The 20,019-nt window shown below is 48.1% G+C and overlaps 1 protein-coding gene across 4 annotated transcripts in view; it reads left to right on the top strand.

Moving 5' to 3' along the window:
- TMEM241 (transmembrane protein 241) overlaps positions 1–14,078 on the top strand; it is a 116,541-nt gene extending 102,463 nt beyond the window's left edge. For 3 of the 4 annotated variants that reach the window (XM_027576857.2, XM_027576855.2, XM_027576854.2), the window contains one exon: positions 11,489–14,078. In XM_027576857.2, coding sequence (XP_027432658.1) covers positions 11,489–11,674 — 186 coding nt within the window. In that variant the 3' untranslated portion in view covers positions 11,675–14,078. Of the gene's footprint in view, positions 1–4,646; positions 4,712–11,488 lie in introns of all 4 variants that reach the window. The other variant, XM_027576856.1, reaches the window with a different exon arrangement.
- Positions 14,079–20,019: the final 5,941 nt, after the last annotated feature.

Genomic DNA, 20,019 nt, shown 5'->3' with positions numbered 1-20,019 from the left:
TAAATCTTTTATTTTTTTTTAAAGCTGTAGAAGTTTTCTAGAAATGGATTTTCAAAAGCGAGCAGGAATAGTGTGGGGAGGCCAATTGTGTGAAGTTGTTCCAGGCAGAAGGTCTTTGCTGAGCAAACATGATGGTGTGAAACCGTGTTAGAAACACTACAATGAGTTTAAGTGGGAGGTGCGGGCGGTCCCTGAGGCAGTGACAGTGCAAGGCCTTTTCTCTGTGCTGCATTCGGTCCCTTTCTTCTTAAGTCGCATGTGTTTAAACAACAACAACAAAGCAATCACAAACAACAAGCCCAACTCTCTGATCCCCCCCTAAATGCATGATTGTCTGGCAGGTTCCCACCAACCACCACTCCCCTTTCACTTTGGACAAACAGAAAATTTGTCTTAGGATCGGAATGCATGTTTAAAAAACAAGCCTGATCTGCTTTAAATACCAAAATCTGCTTCAATAACAGAGGTTGTGACATCCGCTGACAAAGCCAGGAAGTTCAAAGGCCCGTTGGCCGGCACGATGTATTGAGCTCTGCTGTTGTTGGCATCCCTCAGCCCGCGGCTGGTCCTGGTGTTTGTTGTTCAGATCTGTGTGTACGACTGAGACATTCCTCAGACCACAGGACTCTTTCTTCTGGGGGGGAGAATTTGTATTTTTAAACATGCTTTCTGAAAGCAAGAACAACAATTGCTATTTAAGGGCTGCTACTGAAGTCTCTTGAATGGCAAGTTCTAGGAGTAACTCAAAGTCTGTTTCTTGAGCACATTTTAGCCATTTTAAAGGCTTAAAAAAAAAAGTTTACACGTTTACTAACATTCGTCACCAGAACTTTTTCGTCATCCAAACCTGAAACTCTGTCCCCATTCACACTAACTCCCCACTCCCAGTTCCCCCCAAGCCCTGGTAACTTCCATTCTACTTTCTGTCTCTATGAATGTGATGACTCTAGGTACCTAATATAAGTGGAATCCTACAACATTTGTATTTTGTATTTCTGTATCTGGCTTATTTCACCTAGTATGTCTTTCAGGTTCATCCATGCTGTAGCATGTGTCTGAATTGCCTTCCTTTTAAAGGCTGAATGTACCACATTTTGCTGATCCATTCATCCATTGATGGATACTTGGGTTGCTTCCAAATCTGGGCTATTGTGAATAATACTGCTACGAACACGGGTATGCAAATCTGTTTGAGTTCCTGCTTTCAGTGGATTCTTATTTTCTAAAAAAGCCATATGAAGGGGCGCCTGGCTGGCTCAGTCGGTAGAGCATGCGACTCTTGGTCTCAGGGTTGTGAGTTCGAGCCCCATGTTGGGTGTAGAGATTACTTAAAAAATAAAATCTTAAAAAAAAACAAAAAGCTGTATGGAGCTGGTGTGGGCCCTTTCTTGAGCTTCTGGCTGTGAGAGGAGGCTAACCTGCTGTGAGGGTCCCAGGCCCCTGGAGCCTCCCTCTCTCGGTCACAGTTCCCCCACATTTGATCTTGGGGAGCCCCTTCCCCCCTCTCAGGTCCTGCCTCTAGGTGACCATGCGTAGGACACTCTGCACCCAGCCATGCACCCTCAGCTACTCCTGGCTTCTGTTTGTTCCTCAGTGGAACTGGAAGTGGACTGGACCCTTGGCATGAGCAGGTGTATCATTCCCACTTTTGAGTGTTCTTGAGCAGCCCAGGGCATATAGAAATCTTCCACTTTGCTGAGGGAGGAATTTGAACCTCACACATGGTGAGGTTGATGTGTGGGTGCAAGTCACTTAGTGGGCAAGTCAGGCTAGCTGACTGCCCAGTGTCTGCCTCTTAGCGAGGCGTTGTTGGCCGCTACTCTTCCCATCTTCGGCAGTGACTTTTGTGAAGTGGTAGAACTTTGGTGAGTGTGTGTGTGCGTGTGTGTGTGAGAGAGAGAGAGAGAAAATGCCTCCAGTGCTGACTGCTAGGGCTGGCAATGGAAGCAAAAGAAAGTAGAGAAGCCCCAGAAACTGATGGTTCTTACTGAAGAGATCACGGGGTGGCCTCTTGAGCTTTACAGTAGCTCCGTAGTGTAGACAACTTCACCATACATTCATTACAGAAATAAGACACACCTCTTTGTGACATTTTAGTGAGTGTCTCAGCCAGCCGAAAAGGTGCTCATTGAGAGATAAAACTTTAGAGAAGTCTGAAAAAGTGCCCCGGGAGAAAGGCAGGAGACTGTACAAACATTTCCAGGAAGCAGCACATGGCCGAGGCTCCAGTGTGGCTACTCAACCAATGTGAGTTTAAGTAAGGGCTGGTTTGGAAGTTTTAAGATGTGTTTTTCTTGGCAAAAGGTGCGGTTAATAGGAATAAACAGGCCGGTTGTCTGTCTCACGGCAGATGGGACTCCTCCTGTGCTAGAGAGGTGCTCGGAGGAAGGGAGGCGCGCCTCCCAGCCCGTGAGGACTGCAGGCCATGTGGGGGTGGCGGCCTCCCATGCTAGATGGAAAGCTGTGTGAGAGACGCAATCAGAGAGTAAGGGACGAAGCCCATCAGAGAAGGCCGTGAAGAGCTGGTGAAAAGGGGAGAACCTGAAGACAATGGTGAAGAATGAGGAAAGGCCACTTGGGCCCTTCATAAATGTAGGGAGGTGTTCTGTTAACGCCAAGCTGCCAACATCACGGCCATCCATCAGTAGAACGGAGCCTGTTTCGGCAGTTCTAAGAAATCCCCATTGGCTCCATCCCAGGAAATACCCAAGAAGTGGCAAAAGTAAAGAGGGATTAACAAGCTGAGTTTTGGTTAAGACTAAGGAAGGAAAAAAAAAAAGAAAGAGAAAATGACAGTAAAGTAAGAATAAAAGGGAAGGTAATAAAAGTGGGCACAAATGAGGAAAAAAACTATTTTTTTTCCAAATAGCGAAATGTTAATGAGTTGGAAAACCTAGACGAAACACATTTTTGGAAAAAGGGAAAATGACAAACTTGAATCGGGGAGAAAGAGCAGATTTGATTAGGACGGTGGCCGTTAAAGGCCAGTCCCAACTAGAAGGCCAAGGCCCAAAGGGGTTGAAGTCAGAGTTAACGTCCGCAGTAAAGATCACCTTCATCCTTTATAGGAAGGTAAGCAGGGAAGCGGAAGCACTAACTTATGTGGTCAGTATAACCTTGTTTCCAAAACCAGACAGTTGCGTGGCAAGCTAATAAAATTTTAGGCCCCCTCCATAGATGCAATGTCCTAAGTATAATGTTAAGTGAAACAAGGGGAGGGTAGGAGATCCACTGCCATTCATCCTGCTCCCCTCCCCGCAGCACTGACAAATCTCTCTCCCCTTGGTCTTCGGGTTCTGCTTTACAGCTGTCTCACTGACCTGGTTGCCACCTCATTTTTTTTCCTGAAGACAACACAGGTCTGTTTTGTTGTCAGGGTTTTTGCTGGAAATCCATAAAAGAAGCAAACAGAGAGGGACCTCAAGTGGGTAAATTACACGGGTTCTGAAACCTCGCAGAGTTTCTGTACTGAAGGTTCCTGGTTTGTATTTCCAAACTCCTTTTTGAGATGGTACACGAATAAGGATGAGATTCATGTAACCATTCTCCTTCCTTCTGGCCACCTGCTTGCCGCCTGGTTCCCAGACTGGAGACCTGAAGAGGCCTCCAGGACAGCATGATGGCTTTTCACATTTCCCAGGGTGTCCAGACTGAGCAACCCATCCCACGACAGCCTGCTTCTGCTTCCCATTGCAAGAAAGCAAGTCCGTAGGCTCACCTTCCCAATGGAAGCTGTCTTGGATTTTAGAATACAGGATTCTGGGAAAAAAAACATCTTTTCCTGAGCCGGCATTCCAACTGGTAACAAAGTTGGGTCTTTGGTTCACCCACACTCTCTGTGCTGCCTGTTTAGTGATAACTGTAGGAGTGTGAGTCCCATTACTGCCATTCCGAAGAGACTTTTCTGTCATTTCTAGCTTTGAGAGATGTGGGGGTAACCTCTTCCCTCTCTTTTGGCCTCTAGGTATTTGCAAATATTTTTTTTAAGTTTATTTTTTTAGTAATCTCTGCACCCAACGTGGGGCTCCAACTCTACCTTGAGATCAAGAGTCACACGCTTCTCCAACTGAGCCAGCCAGGTGCCCCTGCAAATAATTAATTAATGATTTAATTGTTCCCTCGCCCAGGAAACACCTGGTTTCTTAAAACTTCTATCATGGGCCAGAAAGATGGGGCATTAGTAAGGACAGGGTGAGAGATGGTGCTGTGGGCAAAGGCAGGGTGACATCCTCTTATCTGGAGGATGTGGGAACAGGTAGATGAGCACAACTGGCCTTGGGGATTATGTCTGCACATTGAGACAAGATGGAAATGCATATTCTTACTAGCTCCCTGCCCTGGAGAGAGTTGGGTGAGATGTTGGCTATGTGCCTCCTCTTTTGGAGAGTTGGGAAGTTAAATGTTTCTTTGAAGATTCTCACCTCCCAAATAGACTAGGATTTAGCATTTTTTCCACCAAACACTTACCTCAGAGGGAGCACTAAATACAGCGGCCTAGCAAGTGTGTGGGGGGAAAGGACGTGAAGTAGAAACGGGTTATGTCTGGCATCTGAACTAACATGAACTCAGCTTGTAAACAAGGACTCTGGAGAAGGTTATCCAAGTCCTGCTGGTCTGATGGCCTTTTGTTGAAATTATTTCTGCAGGTCATCACAGCTGGCTCATCAGTATTGCTGTTTGATATGACCCTGACCAGTGCAACGGTGGGATGGTAAGTCTTTTGCACAGAGAGAGGAAAAACAAATTCATTGTTTGGGTTTCATCAGGATACTATTTTTTTTCTCTCAAATGTTGAAGAAAGGGTGTTTGGGGTCTATATTTTATTGACTTGTAAATATACATTCCGAGGAGTACATATATATCATGAATATGCAATTTTATGAATTTCCACAAACTGATTATCCCGAACCTACTATAGCCAGCACCCAGATCAAGAAACAGAACATCACCCGCATACCTTTCAGCCACTCGTCCACACGAGCGTAAGCACTACTGGTGAACCACTAGTTTTATATATATTGTTATTTTTCCAAGATTTTATAGCTACTATGATTGGACGAGGATTCAAAAGCAGACCTGTGTGTGTCCAAAGTCCCATAACCTTCATGTACCTCCTTACGACTGACTAGGCAAACACCAAGGATTTACCAGCAGTGGAGTTATAAGAGAAATTAGCCTATATATTCCTCTTCTCACCAGTATGACCATCTATAAAGAACTTCTAGATAATTCGACAGCAACACAGAAGGAGCGTTACCCAGGGCGAGACAGCTCTATTTCTTGTTCAAGGGCTGACATGGTGAACTAAGAATGTCCAGTGAAATGATAGGAAAAAGATCTCATTGTCTTAGGTTTTTTAATACTATATAATTCTATCGGTTAGCTAAAAATATTTATTGAGTGACTACTGCATGCAAAATAAGTCATCATTCAGCCCTCAAGGAGGCGAAGGGGCAGGGAAATCATAAAGATAATTTGTGGGATAAGAGAGCCGTGGTCTGAATGCACAGCAAACGCGAGGGCCGAAGGAAGGAGAGAGGACGGGCCATCAGAGGGCTGTCGAACTGGCCTGACGTGGACCTTATGCAGAACAGAGAGGCTTAGTGAGGCTATGGGGGGAAGAAGGTTTGGGCCCTCTGGCCCCGGGAAGACAGGGAAGGCTGGAGAGGCAGGAGGTGCCCATGGTGAGAGTCAGTGATTTGGAACCAGAGCTGGGGCTGTGGGGCAGGGAGCTAATCCTGTGCCCCCTCCTTCTTCCCCTGCACCTGTCCTTCCAGGAAGGCCTGACACCCACAGCGGGCAGGTGACGTCCAGACACCCAACTGCCAAGATACCTGCTACATTCTTGAGACTCTTCCCCAAATGTCTGTATCTTCACTTTCATGGTGGTAGTCTAGATTCTTGACGGTGGTTTTCTTTCTCACAGATGAGCCTCCACCAACTCTGTTTTGTCCAAAATTTCAGAATGAACTTTTAAGAACCCAGTTGTGGAAGTGAGTGTGAGAACTAGCGGAGTCAGATGGCTCTCCGGCAGGGGGGACGTGCTAAGCTCGAGTATCTCAGCAGCAGTCTGTAAGAAGCCAAGCCTCCAGGCTCTTTCACATCCTGTGAGCTTTATGGTATGCCCTGCACAAAATGGAAAGAAAGGCTGTGTGTACTCAAATCAAGGAAACAGCATGTGTGATTATTGCAAAAGGAACCTTGACTTTGGAATTTCCTGATTTTTGAGAACTCTTGAGTTTAAGGATGGTGTGTTTTCAGCCTCAAAGAATTTTCCAACCACAGAGTGAGCCACCAGAAGAGGAGTGTCAGACCGTATTTCAGACATTCTGTCTTTTGCACAGAGCTAGTCTGCACTGGCCATATAGCGGTGTGCTCAGGCTGAGACTGGGTGACCAGCTCCCGGAGCTGGGGCCCGGGTGGGGCTGCCCTCTGGCTTGTGGGAGCTTAGACTGATCAGAAGTCACAAAGGGCAGGCACCGCAGAACTGTTTTGTTGGGACCTACCATGTTTGCCTGTATCGTCATTGTTTCTTGTTTTTTGGGTCACAAATTTTAAATTAGTTAACGGTGAGAAATCAGGTGATTTCCCCATAAGGGTCCAGATTTCCAGATTCTTTTGAAAATGGGGACCAACAGTTACATTGGGCCTGTACTTCCGCATGGCACTGGTTGCTGGAATAGGTAGAGGCGGCCCCCTTATGTGGGCATGGACTATCGAAGTCAGCACAGCCTCCCCCACGCCAGGCTGGCGGACCCTGTATCAGCTACATCCCAACCTCCATTTGCTCGTTTATCCATTCATTTCACAAAAAAGTGTTTGATGGGCTCTGAGGCTATCGACACAGTCTGTGGCCCCAGCGAGGTCACCATCCAGGAAATGAGTGCACGATGCATCATTATCTGCCTTCTGGGGGGCAGGGGCAGCAGCAGCTTGAGCTGCACAGAACAGCTCATGATCTTAAAGTAGGGTTTTTTGGGGCACCTGGGTGGCTCAGTTGGTTAATCCTCTGCCTTCGGCTCAGGTCATGATTCCAGGGGCCTGGGGTGGGGCCCCACATCGGGCTCCCTGCCCATACGGCAGCCTGCTTCTCCGGCTGCTCCTCACCCTGCTCATGCTCAATCTCTCTCTCTCTGTCTCTCTCTCAAATAAATAAAAATCTTTAAAATAAAATAAAATTAGGGTTTTTCACCTCAGCACTGTTGACATTTGGGACCAGATAATTCAGGTCCTCGGCAGCCCCTCCCACCCTCTCTGCACACAGCCCCATCAGCTCGCACCATGCTGAGTGACAGGTGGGTGTGCACACCCCATCTGCCTGCCGCTGTGAGCTCCTCCAGGAGGGGAACCATAGTCCTGCCCCTGTGCGTCTTTCCACCTAGCCCTAAGGGCTGAATAAATGCGTGGCCAGCCTTCTAATTCCTGTATGCAAGAAAAATTATAAACCTAAGTACCGATGTTGGTCAACTTTTAAAGTCTTTTTTTTTTTTAAGATTTTATTTATTTTGACAGAGAGAGACAGAGAGAGAGGGAACACAAGCAGGGGGAGAGGAAGAGGGAGAAGCAGGCTTCCTGCTGAGCAGGGAGCCCGATGTGGGGCTCGATCCCAGGACCCTGGGATCATGACCTGAGCCAAAGGCAGACGCTTAACGGCTGAGCCACCCAGGCGCCCCTTAAAGTCTTTTCTTAAAAGCAACTGCTCTTGTCCAGCAAATTACCTTGTTTTTAATTACAAAAACAATCTACTGCAAGCCCCGAATTTAAATATCCCGATTAATATTTAATTATTCACTTTTAATTAACAGAGTTTTATGGTATATATCGATATGAATTTCCTCTAAACCAAAATTTCAACAAAGGGGATCTAAGACATACAAAAGAAAAAATTCTGAACTATGAGCAGTGTCCCTGTTGAGTAGAGTTAGTTGTGGGTACCCCTTCTTTGAATCCTTTTTGGACCAGGAGAGACTGTCTTGTCTTTGCAATAGTTTAGGTACAAGAAGAGAAAACAAATAACCAAAACACAACTTCTTTGTTCTGAGGATTCTGTGATCACTTCTCACCTTTGCCAATCATTCACGGAGCCTGCCGTTGATCATGGGTTACCGTCATGCTCGATCTTAGCACAAACCTCACTAACACCAGCAGTCTTTAGAAAGTGGTCTCATACCATCTTTGAGTAACGATGTCTCATGCCTTTAAGTTCAGGACACTGCGTGGAGACTGCCCAAACCCCTTTATTGGAAGAGTGAATTTAGGGGTGAAGGAAGTACTCCCCCAAGTGCATCCCAGAGTGCAGCCAGGGTCACAGTGACTGAAATTTATCAGTTTTCCACTTTAGTTAAAAACTCTAAAATGCCAAGAAGGGCTTTCTACATAACTATCACTAATTACCTCTCAACGCAGAATAATTTATCAGAATATGAACTGTCCCTTAGCAAGTCTCCAAGGGAGTGGTACATTAGGCAGATATCTTTTGGTGAGGAAAAGAGAAAAAGCCAAAATCGTTTGGAATATAGACGGGAGGAGGGCGAGCAAGGATAAGAATTTATCGTCATTCATTGAGAAAATATGTATCGGGTGCTGCATGAAGTACTGGGCCTCCAGCCGGCAAAGGGTACAGTGACCCCCATCTCATGGGGTCAGTAGGTGCTTGAATAAGCACGGTAGCGAATGTAAAATTGAGCCTCTTCTGATGGGAGGACAGAGAAGGATTGGAGGGGTGCTGAGAATAACCTCCCCCTCCCCGGAAGAGAAGCTAGTGCTGAATATTTCTGGCTGGGTGTGCTCTCTACCCTGGTGTGTATGCCTTAGTTGCTTGAAGTGTGTTCACTTCAGGAATGGTGGGGATTACAAGACTTGCAAACAGTTCAGTGAGGCTCTGACTTAAATAGTTGTAATGCTGTTAAGATTCTTGCACCCTGTGTCAGCTTCTCCTGCTGTTTAGAAAACAACATCAAAGCTCACCTCCCTGGCTCTCTTGCCAGTAAACTGAACCAAGGTTCCTTTCCTTTCTGAGCCTTCACTAAGCTGCTTTGGTGTTTCATGCAATAGCTAAGCCCAACGGATGAGATGCAAGGTTATTACACTTGGGCATTGTTCTAAGGCTGTGGGGGGAGAAGGGGCAACGAGCCAGCCCATGGCCTGTACTTCTCCCTGGTGACTAAGGAGGATTACTGGAAGCTGTAGAAATGACTGAGCCCCCGGTTATGTTGCAGAAATAAGCCCCTCCCCAGCCCAAGGGCCTGTGCAGCCTTTGCGCCAGGTCACCATGACTCCGCACTTGCCCCGGAGGGGTTTAAGAAGAGTGTGTGTGTGTGTGTGGGGGGGTTTAAGAAGAGTGTGTGTGTGTGTGTGTGTGTGTGTTCCTTAAGGGATGTTGAAAGGAACAGTAGATCTGCATAAAAGGAGCCTCTGTACCAGAAGAATGGCTTCCCCCTTCACAGTTACTTCTTCATCCAAAGAGAAGAGGCGATAGGCCCTCCCACGTCCCGGAACTAGACCAGGGCCCAGCACAAATGGGTCGTGTTTCCAAATATGGTCTTTTGGAACTTGGACCCCAGTTTCTCACAGAAACAATCCTGTAAACAGTGATTATAGATCTAGGAAGGTCCTCAGACATTTGCTTTGCTTATAACGTAGATACTAACCTCAGTTACATTATTATGAGTTAAATGCGCGTTCAAGAGAATTTATCGGCTTCTTGTCACTATTTCTAATATTTCTGTACAAAGAAGAAAGTACATTCCAACTTGGAGCTTCGGATATCAGGCACACATCCCCCTCACGCCCTTTGCCTTTCCATCCCAGCTGTTCCCCTGGGGGGGTGGGACACCCTCCTGGCCCCCTTCCCCAGTGACTGGCTGCTTGGCGAGTGCCTCTGCTCTCTCCTGGAGGCTTCAGTCACAGGGACAGGAGAGGATGGTGGTTTGGGGCTTGTCCCCCGCTCTCTAGGGTTGATGGGGGTAAGGGCATAGATCTGGTCTCTGGTGCTCTAGAAAGCAGAACTTGGACTCAGAGGTGAGGTTGTAAGAAGCAGCTGCTGGGTTAGTCTGAGGAAGGACTTACGCCTGGAGGGCGTACCATTTGCCCAGGGTCTTCCATGAGTAAGATGCCCATCGAGGCTGGCTTGAACCCCGTGGCCGGCTGCTCAACAGCGGGCCGTGCCCCTCATGTGAAGTCTTCAAGCAGAGTCGGGAGGTCAGCTCTCAGGGTGGGCGGCGGTCAACTAGTCAACAGGATAGTATTTTATCGCTTGTCCATTATAGGCCAAGTGTGGGGGCTGATGGCTTCATGTATATCCCTTTCAGCCTCACAGAGACTGCTGGATGTGACCACCTCCCGTGGCCCGGATGAGGCGAAAGCTGAAAAGCATGCACGGGATCATGTAGCTAATCAGTGCCTGAGCCACAGTTTGAACCCAGTGTATTGTTTCAATAGTCTCACACTCAGTTCATTCCTGTGCCGAACAGGGCAAACGGTAAAGTTAGCTTTATGTTGGAGTCATCACATAGGTGACGTTTCTCACTGGGAATGTAGTGTGCACAGCCTCCGTGTGTTTCATAGAGTCGGTACCCCGGGCGTACGTCAGAAACATAAGGACACCATTCGCTAAATGTGAGTGTGTGGCGTATGGGTACATGGGGGAGGTGGGAGAAGACGGGTCGCACACGTAGAACTGACAGGCTCTTGGCACCTCTGACCAAGGGCATTCCATCACCAGGGACCTCCCGTCATAATCCTGCAGGGATGGCCCAGCCCAGTGACCAGAAGGCTTTGTGGGGAGAAGCTGGGGATTCAGACAGACAGCAGATTGTCTACAGAGAAGTTTAAAACAGAAAATGTACAGACCTTTGGATGTACTCAATTTGAGGCATGTTAAAATATTCTAACTCCTCCTTCTTCCCGTCTGCAGTTTTCCCACTACCTTTTCATTTTCGAATCGCTGACCATATTTCTTTCTGCTCTGACGGGAAATTCGTGATTCGCCTTTAGTATTTTCATCTCTAAATGTTGTTAGTTTCAGTGAAATAACAGGGTTCGGAGACTGTCACCTCAATAACGATAAGGTTATGGATACCTGCGTGGTGTTCTGTCATCAACCCTCACCAGCAGAAAGCCCCCGGTGGCTACATGGGACACCCTCTCCCCTCTGTGTCTGCGGCAGAACATTTGCTGGAGCACAGTCAGCTCCACTGGATCAGGATGAGTGAGACACACTACCTTCTTCCCAGGGGGAAGGATCAAACCCCACCTTGCAGCCCACTCCCCCTCCTGGCTCACCTCTGGCGTTCACTTGGGACGACCAGGCAGTTACAGGGCCAGACCCAGCAGCAGGGCAGGCTTGGGGGATGGGGGGGACGAGAGAGTCCCCGCCACAGAATGAGGGATCCCTTGCCCTGCTGCAGGTGGGTGCTGGGCAGCTCGGTGGGTCCACGGCTTCCAGGCTCAAGGGACAGGAAAGCTGACCTCTTGCTGTTTTTTGCAGCCTCTTGCTCGGTGGACTTGGAGAGGCCTTGCTGGTTTTCTCAGAGCGGAAGGGCTCCTAAGGGCAGGAAGAGTCGACTCACAGGTGCCAGCTGGGGTACACAGCCTCTGGACGTCGGACCTCCCTGTCAAGTGTGTTAGAGGGAAGAAAGCAGGGACGGTGAGGCCACCGCTTCTCACAGCATGAAGGAGAACTCTCTCCATGGGTCTCTGGGCTGCTGTAGAGAATGGACTGTGTTGTGTCTTCCTGCTCCGAGAGGCTCCCTCAGGTCCTGCTGACCACACCATGCCCAGTGGTGCAGACTCAGCTATGGTAGTCCCCCTGTACAGGGATGGCTCTGCTCACCTGGATGGATATGCCGGCCTCCTTATTAAACACCTGTCATCAAACACTGCTTTGACTATTTGATGGTGGGCTCAAGGCATTTCCTGGCACTTTCTGTTTTGTGTTTTTACAACCTTAGAGACTCTTCTGGGGACGTCCTTCCCTTGCTCTCATGGGCTTGCCTGGAGCCTACCCTCACTGGCTTACGAGCACAGACAGAATTCCCCAGGAGGGCTTCCACTGGGGGACAGGGGCAGAGATGAGGGTTGAACCAAAGTTCTGAGCCAAGTAAGACACCAGCAAGGACACTGTTACTCCGGATTGAGTGCTGAAGCCTTTTGGTGACCGTGTATTGTGTTGTGTTGAATTCTGTACACACTTTCTTTGCCCACTATTAGGTTCACTTGCTCCTCAATGAGCACCAAAGGGAATAGGGATTATAATTCCTGATGCTCCCTGGACAGTGAAACAAACATAGAACATATGGATACACACAAGCACACACATTTATATTCATATTCCTTAAAGCTTTTAATCCATTTAATTCCCTGATGGCTCAGAGGAGGTTTCAAATCATTGAACACTGAAGTATATATTTCAGGCTAGATTAAAAATTGGATTAAAACTCTAAACCTAAAAAAACAAAAAAACAAAAAAACTCTAAACCTTGCCTCTGGGGGAGTCAAAAGGAATGAATATGCATGAAATGGTAACTTGATTCTGAACCCACAATGAAGGTTTCAGAGAATAGTGTCTAACTCCCAATATTTCTGCTCATGACAGGTTCTCAATACCTTAACTATTCTGCCGGGTGTTGGTTTTGGTCATTTAGAGATATAGAAGGTAGTGAAGTCATGGTGAGTCTTCCCCAGGCAGGAAGCCAGGGTTGTGGTGTTGGACCTGCGCGTCGAGGGAGAACCATCTTTAGCATCTAGGAAATGAGCCTGTCCATTCTCGGCTCTGTGAAGAATAAGGTTAGCTCAGTCAGGGGCCATTCTTCCTGCACGTTCTCTCCAGCTTGTTGAAAAAACAAACAGAAAATGACACAGATGGGAATGGATTCGTGTATTTGGAACTTGGGTACCTTAAATCCATTTCCTTGTCTTTTCCTGGTCTCTGCGTGTCATTTAAGGTAAAGATGTTCAGAGTGACCTGGACATAGATACTGTTTCAGTTTGCTTTTTGTTCTTCATCTGGGGCGTTAAACTGTATAGAGGCTGAGGATCAAGTAGAAAAGTGAGTTTAGAATTGCCCTTCTTTTGCCCCCACAAAACTCTCTGTACAACTGAGTTCTTCTTTTGTGGAAAGTGGCATATGGCCAAATGTCATCATAAGCCTGTCTTTCCAAGTGCCATTAGGGCAAGTGGAGATTCCTAAGTCTGGAAAGAATCATGCACAGTTAATGGGCCCATCTCTGGTTTCCAGGAGACCTGTTCTTTTTTTTTTTTTTAAGATTTTATTTATTTATTTGAGAGAGAAAGAGAGCATGAGCAGGGGGAAGCGGCAGAGGGAGAAGCAGACTCCCGCTGAGCAAGGAGCCCAACACGGGACTTGATCCCAGGACCCTGAGATCATGACCTGAGCTGAAGGCAGACACTTAACCCACTGAGCCACCCAGGCGCCCCAAGGAGACGTCTTCTTAAAAGAATCTCTACTGAGGATTTTTAAATTTTTGTTCATTTGATTTTTTTTAATTGGCATTCCAGAGTCCCATTGTTTTTATTTTTTTATTTTAATTTTTTAATTTGACTAGAGTTGACACACACATTATATTGATTTCAGGTGTACAACTTGGTGACTTGACAAGTTTATACATTATGCTGTGCTCACCACAAGTGTACCATCTGTCCCCATACATTGTTATAATATTGACTGTATTCCTTTTGCTGTGCCTTTTATTGCCGTGCCTTACTCATTCCGTAACTCATTCCCTCTCCCCCTTCCCCTGTTTTGCCCAACCTTGTACCCCCAACCTCTCTGGCAATCATCAGTTTGTTCTCTGTACTTCTAGTTTTGATTCTGCTCTTTGTTTATTCATTTTTTTTAGATTCTGTTTATAAGTGGAGTCATATAGTATTTGTCTCTCTCTGACGACATTTCACTTAGCATAATACCCTCTAGGTCTATTTACGTTATCTGACATGGCATGATCTCATCTCTTTTTTATGGCTGTTTAATATTCCATTGTGTGTGTGTGTACACATTTTCTTTACCCATAAAGCTATTGTAAATAACGCTGCAATAAACGTAGGGGTGCATATGTCTTTTCAAGTTAGTGTTTTCATTTTCCCTGGGTAAATACCCAATGGTGGAATTACTGGATCATAGGGTAGCTCTATTTTTAACTTTTTGAGGAACCTCCATACTGTTCTCCACAGTGGCTGCAGCAGTTTGCATTCCCACCAACAGTGCACGAGGGTTCCTTTTTCCCCACATCCTCACCAACACTTGTTTCTTGTCTTCTTTAGTTTAGCCATTCTGACAGGTGTGAGGTGATACCTCTTAGTGGTTTTGACTTGCATTTCCCTGAGGATGAGTGATGTTGAGCACCTTTCCATGTGTCTGTTGGCCATCTGTAGGTCTTCTTTGGAGAAATGTCTGTTCAGGTCCTCTGCCCATTGTTTTAATTAGATCGTTTGCTTTTTTTGGTGTTGAGTTGTATAAATTCTTTATAAATTTTGGATACTAACCCCTATTGAATATATCATTTGCAAATATCTTCTCCCATTCAGTAGGTTGTCTTTTTGTTTTGTTGATGGTTGCTTTTTGCTTTGTTGATGGTGCAGGGCTTTTTATTTTGATGTAGTCCCACTAGTTTATTTTTGTGTTTTATTCTCTTGCCTCAGGAGACATAGCTAGAACAATGTTGCTACAGCTGATGTCAGAATGATTACCGCCTGTGCTGTCTTCTAGGATTTGTATGGTTTCAGGTCTCACATTTAGGTCTTTAATCTGTGTTGAGTTTATTTTTGTGTATGGTGTAAGAAAGCGGTCCAGTTTCATTGTTTTAAAGTCTCAGGTCTTTTCTTACTTTGACACTAGCATGAGGCAGAGGATAAGGTGTTTCTTCAATAGACCGTTCTGTTTCCTTCAGCTTCCATCTTTTCTAGGGCTTTTTTTTTTCTCCCCAAGCCTTAACGTCTGTTTTATACCCAAGTTCACATGCTCAGCTCTGAATGCAGGTGAACCCAGAGCTCTGTAGATCCAGGGGCTGGCCCAGATTACTGCAGCCTCCTTAGCTCTCATTATCTGTGGCTCTCTGGGCCCCTCTGGGGGTGGGAATCCCCAGGTAACACCAGCACTCCCTTCTGTCGAAAATGATCCGTTTCGCCATGTCCTGTCAGGGTCCTGATGATCCCGATGACCTTGCTGGCCCGAGGTCAAAGCCAAGGTGCTTGGTTTTTTCATTTGTATAAATAAAGAGTATGCTTTCCATCCGGAGAGGCAAGGTTCTGTGTGATTGTGTATTGTTACTAATTTGCTATGGATAGAAAAAATAAATAAATAAACCGTTTGTTTTTGTGGTAATTTGCCTTTCTCTTCTCTTCAAACTCGCCTGGAGAGTATTGCAAAAACAGTTGTTATCCTTGGGAATGGGGGCCAGGGGGAGAGTTCTTGCATCTTAAACACAGGCCCAAACTTCTACCAACATCCAGGCTACTTAGCTCTGAACAGGGAGGGTGACCCAGCTCCTTCTACTGGGCCTGTGCGGTCCAGCAGGGTGACTCGACGTAGCCATGTGTGACCATTGAGCACCAAAAGGGTAAGCATCCAAATTCAGACGTGCCGTAAATAAGTGTAAGTATACGCTGATTTGAAAGATTTAGTATAAAAAAAGGATGTAAAATATTTTGTAATAATTTTTATACTGGTTATGGATTGAAATAATATGTTGATATGTTAGATTAAATAAAACATATTATCAAAAAGAATTTCTCATTTCTTTTTACCTTTTTTTTTTAAAGATTTTATTTATTTATCTGAGAGAGAGAATGAGAGATAGCACGAGAGGGAAGTGGGTCAGAGGGAGAAGCAGACTCCCTGCCGAGCAGGGAGCCCGATGTGGGACTCAATCCCGGGACTCCAGGATCATGACCTGAGCCAAAGGCAGTCGCTTAACCAACTGAGCCACCCAGGCGCCCTCTTTTTACCTTTTTTAATGGGCCTGCTAGAAAACTGCAATCTATAGATTTGGCTCGCATGATGTGTCTGTTGGTCAGTGCTAATCTGGAGCAGTTCACCTACACTGAGCCAGGGAAGTGGTGAAGAAGAGGTGTTAGCAGAAGCTGCTGGAGATACCGACCCCATAACAATATCTAAGACACTGAGTTATTGAATGCTTATCAAAGGCCGCTGTGTGCTGGGCACTTTCTACGTGTCACATCATTTCGTGTGGCAGGCAGCATTTCCCCCTGTTTTACCAGGGAGATTCAGAGAGGTTCAGTAACTTTTCCAGGGTCACCCAGTGAGAGCTCGAAGCCAGGTCTCTCTGATGAAGCCTGTCCACCCTCACCCGAGAGAGTTCTGTTGTGAAGGAGAAAGGAAGCCCCTCACATTTTACAGGGAGTTGTCCATTCTGCACTTAAGTGCTTCCGTGTGGATGCCTGACATCAGTGAGGTCACTTGTGGCTTTCTCCCTGGAGGCCACGTCTTTACCAAAGGGTGAGGCCTATGGTCTGCGTCCCAGCCGCCTTCCCTGTGTCCCCATTGGTCCCACCAGCCTCCTCCCTCGGGCTGTGTCTGAGATCCTCCCTGCATGGGGTTGGAGTGACCAGCAGCCCTTTGGGAGTCGTGCTGCTCCCATCTGAACTATAGCTCTTACCGTTTCCAGAACGAGCAGTCACCGCTGAGTGCTCAGGCTCGGTTTCTCAGGGACTGGCATGTTCTGGTGGCTGCGGAGTCTGAAGGTTGAAGGAGCCTAGGTGACCGTGCACTTGGTCTGCAGGCCCACCAAAGCGGGTACAGTTACAGATCTGGCTGAAAACGTAAGCACATACGAATGCAGTAGGTGGTTAGGAACGCTTAGAACGTGGTATCTTTCTTGAGTGGCTGGCTTGGGCAAAGTACTGAAATAGAATATGGAATCATTTGGAAGCTCAAGGGGTTGGGACTCTTTGGGAGCCTGTGGTCCTTTGATTCTTGTTCCGGGGAAGGCCAGTAAGGAGTGAGGCTCTTGAGCTTCTCCCGGCCCTGCCCTGGCTTCAGGTTCTGTAACCTCTACCCCACCCAGAGGGAGGCTGTGCTAGCTTGTTCCCAAGATGCCCACACCCCCACCCTGAGGGTATTCACTCCCCTGTGTGGTTTCTGGCCCTTTCTCTTGAACCTTGGCTAGCTCGGTGACTTGCTTCCACCAGTAGGACATAGTGGAAGTGATGCTACATGACTTCCAAGGTCAAGTCAAGAGGAACTTTGCAGCATCTGCCTTAGTCTTCTAGAACAAGCTCTGGGAGCCCTGGGCTGACATGCGGAAGTCTGGCCACACTGAGGATTCTGTGCTGCAGAGACCAGGTGCAGGTGCTCTGGTAGACAGGCCCTACTGAGCACCCCCTTCTAGACACTACACCAGGCCACCAGACTGTGAGGGAAGCTGTCCTGGACCCCCTGGACCAGCCCATCTTCCAGGTGACTGCCATCAGGTGACCTCAATGGATGCCACGTGGAGCAGAAGAGTCACCCAGCCCCACCGCACCTGCGTGAATTCCCGACCACAAAATTATGAGAAACTGTGTTAAGCCACTAGGTTTCAGGGAAAGTCTGTCACACAGCAATAGATAATAGAGCAGAGGTTCTGGAACGCTGGTCCTCTTACGTGGCTCCAATCTGAGCACTCTGAGCTCCTCCCCAGAAGAGACTGTTGCTCCAGGAGAAGGAGTCCGCTGCTCCAACTGACCTCTAGCCCCGGGGAGCAGGGCCCCAGCTGACGGTCCCAGGCTTGCCCAGAGCCCATTACAGGGCAGATCTGTACTCTGGGCTAAAGTACCTCCTTCATTCATTCGTTCATCTGAAACGTATCGAGAGTCCACTACGTTTCAGGCTGTTTGGCCTTCCTGAAGCTTGCTTTCTGGTAGTGATGGAGACAGACGGCAAACGAGTAAATAATGGAATTTCAGAGATTTAAGGGCCTTTAAGAAAATAAAGCCGAGAAGGGAAACTCAGACTCTTCCGAGCATCTCCTGAGTAGTAAGGAATTTCTCTTCCACGATGTGCGGGATCTCAGGCACACTTGGGCATGCAGCTGGGGGGCTGGCGTGCTGCGTGGCCCCGCGCTGAGGCTGACCCTGCGCCAAGCAGAGCTGCTCAAAGTGCTCCACTCGTGAGGCATCTCCCTGTGTCCTCACAAGGAGCCTCTGGTGGAGGGCTTGCCAGTGGCTTCGTTTTGCAGAGGAGAAGGCAGCCACAGAGAAGGTGAGTAACTCCCCTGAGGCCCTGGGGCTAGTTAAAGGGGGTGTGAGATCTTGAAGGAGGCCGCCTGAGCTCATGGCCCTGCTTGCGGGCCCTCCCCATGCCAAGGGACAGGGGGCCCGGACCTGAGAGAGCAGATGGAGCCCAGTCGGAGGCAGGCAAGTCTGACCGTGTGCAGGGAGTGGCGGTCGAGGGCCAAGGCCAAAGCCTGTGGGAGGCCGGGGAGGGAGGTTGGGTGCTGGGATGGGAGAGCTTAGGCTTCGGAGTGCCCAGGATGCTCCTTACAGGGTGCAGGTGCTCCCGATACGTTCTATCATCAACTGTTTACAGCCCTGAAGGTCCGACCTCTAGAGGAGGCATCGGAGACTCTGACAGGACAGGAAACCTCCCCAAGCTCCCTGCTCCTCAGCCCAGACTCCAGAATGTTTTCACTACCCGTCTCCCTGGCCCCTCCCCATGCTCTGGGTTGTCCATGGGCGTTGCCCACCCCCTCAGCCCCCTCACCAGATGGCTGGGTTCTGAGCAAACCAGAGGAGCGAGCCCCGCGCTGGCGGCCCTCTCGCAAGGTGGGTGCTGCTCACCGCCCAGCCCCTGCGCCAGCCACCTGCCGGGCAGCCCCTGGGTCCTCTGAACGGGGGTGGCGAACGGCCTGGGAGGCCGAGCCCATTCCGGAGACTGCACAAGGCTCCCTCTGTTCTGGAACCTTTCAGAAGGCAGCAGACACCCCAAGCTCCCAGTGAAATGAGGGGTTCTTTGCTCCTGCAGGGAGCTGATTTTCGGTGGCCTGCCCTTCGTAAAACAAACAGTGGTGTATAAAGCTTTGTGTGGCTCCATCCAGGATCTGCTGGGGAGGGGTCTGAAGAGCCACGTCCCTGTCACCCCCTCAGCTCCCCGCCCTTGGCAGCTGAGAGTGGAATCCCATTTCAACACGTGCCTGAGCTAAAAGGAACATTTGAGTCATTTATTTCTGGCCTGCAGTGTGAAAGGGTCCGCGGGGCTGGCGAGGCTGGGCCTTCGCGCCCATTTGTCTTCACACCGTCATTCCGAGTGAGCCTCAGGGAGAGCAGGGGAGACTTGGGAGGCCAGGGATTAATCCAGGCCTGGTTCCCAGGGCCAGGGGGTGTGTGGGGGCAGAAAGTTACGGGGAGCTGGGGGAGAAGGCGCTAAGTCAGAGGTAGAATCCCAGGGCTCTCTCTGTGCCCTGGCAAGTGATGTCCATCATTCCTTCATTTTCTCCTCAATCCTTCATTCTTCACACACGCGCTGAATGCCCGGGGGCTGGTCTTGGTCACAGGTGCTTCTGTGCACTCCGTTGCTGAAGGTGGGCCTGGCTCCTCACGTAGGTGAGGCTGTGGGCACATCCTGCCACCCATGGGGATGATCGAGGTTGTCCCCGAGGCCCAATCTCCCTCGTTCTGGCAGGAGCAGCTCCGAGGGACTTTCTGTGTGACCGGAGATGGAAAGCAAATACAGTTGACCCTGGTACAATGCAGGGGAGAAGGGTACTGACGCCCCACACAGTCGAAAACCCACATAGAACCTCTAACTCCCCAAAAACTTAATTACAAATAGCCTGTTGACCAAAAGCCTTACTGATAACATCAACAGTTGATGACATGTATTTTGTATGTTATATGTATTATATACTATATTCTTATAACAATTTAAGCTAGAGAAAAGAAAATGCTATTAAGATGGTAAGGAAGAGAAAATGCATGGATAGTACTTTAGGTATATTTTTTGGAAAAAAATCCACGTATAAGTGGACCTGATCAGTTCAAAGCTATGTCATTCAAGGGTCACTG

Source organism: Zalophus californianus, chromosome 14 (genome assembly GCF_009762305.2).
Source record: "Zalophus californianus isolate mZalCal1 chromosome 14, mZalCal1.pri.v2, whole genome shotgun sequence".
Taxonomy (NCBI): Eukaryota; Metazoa; Chordata; class Mammalia; order Carnivora; family Otariidae; genus Zalophus; species Zalophus californianus.
The sequence above is the reverse complement of the archived record's forward strand: the minus strand, read 5'-3'. Positions and strand labels throughout refer to the sequence as shown.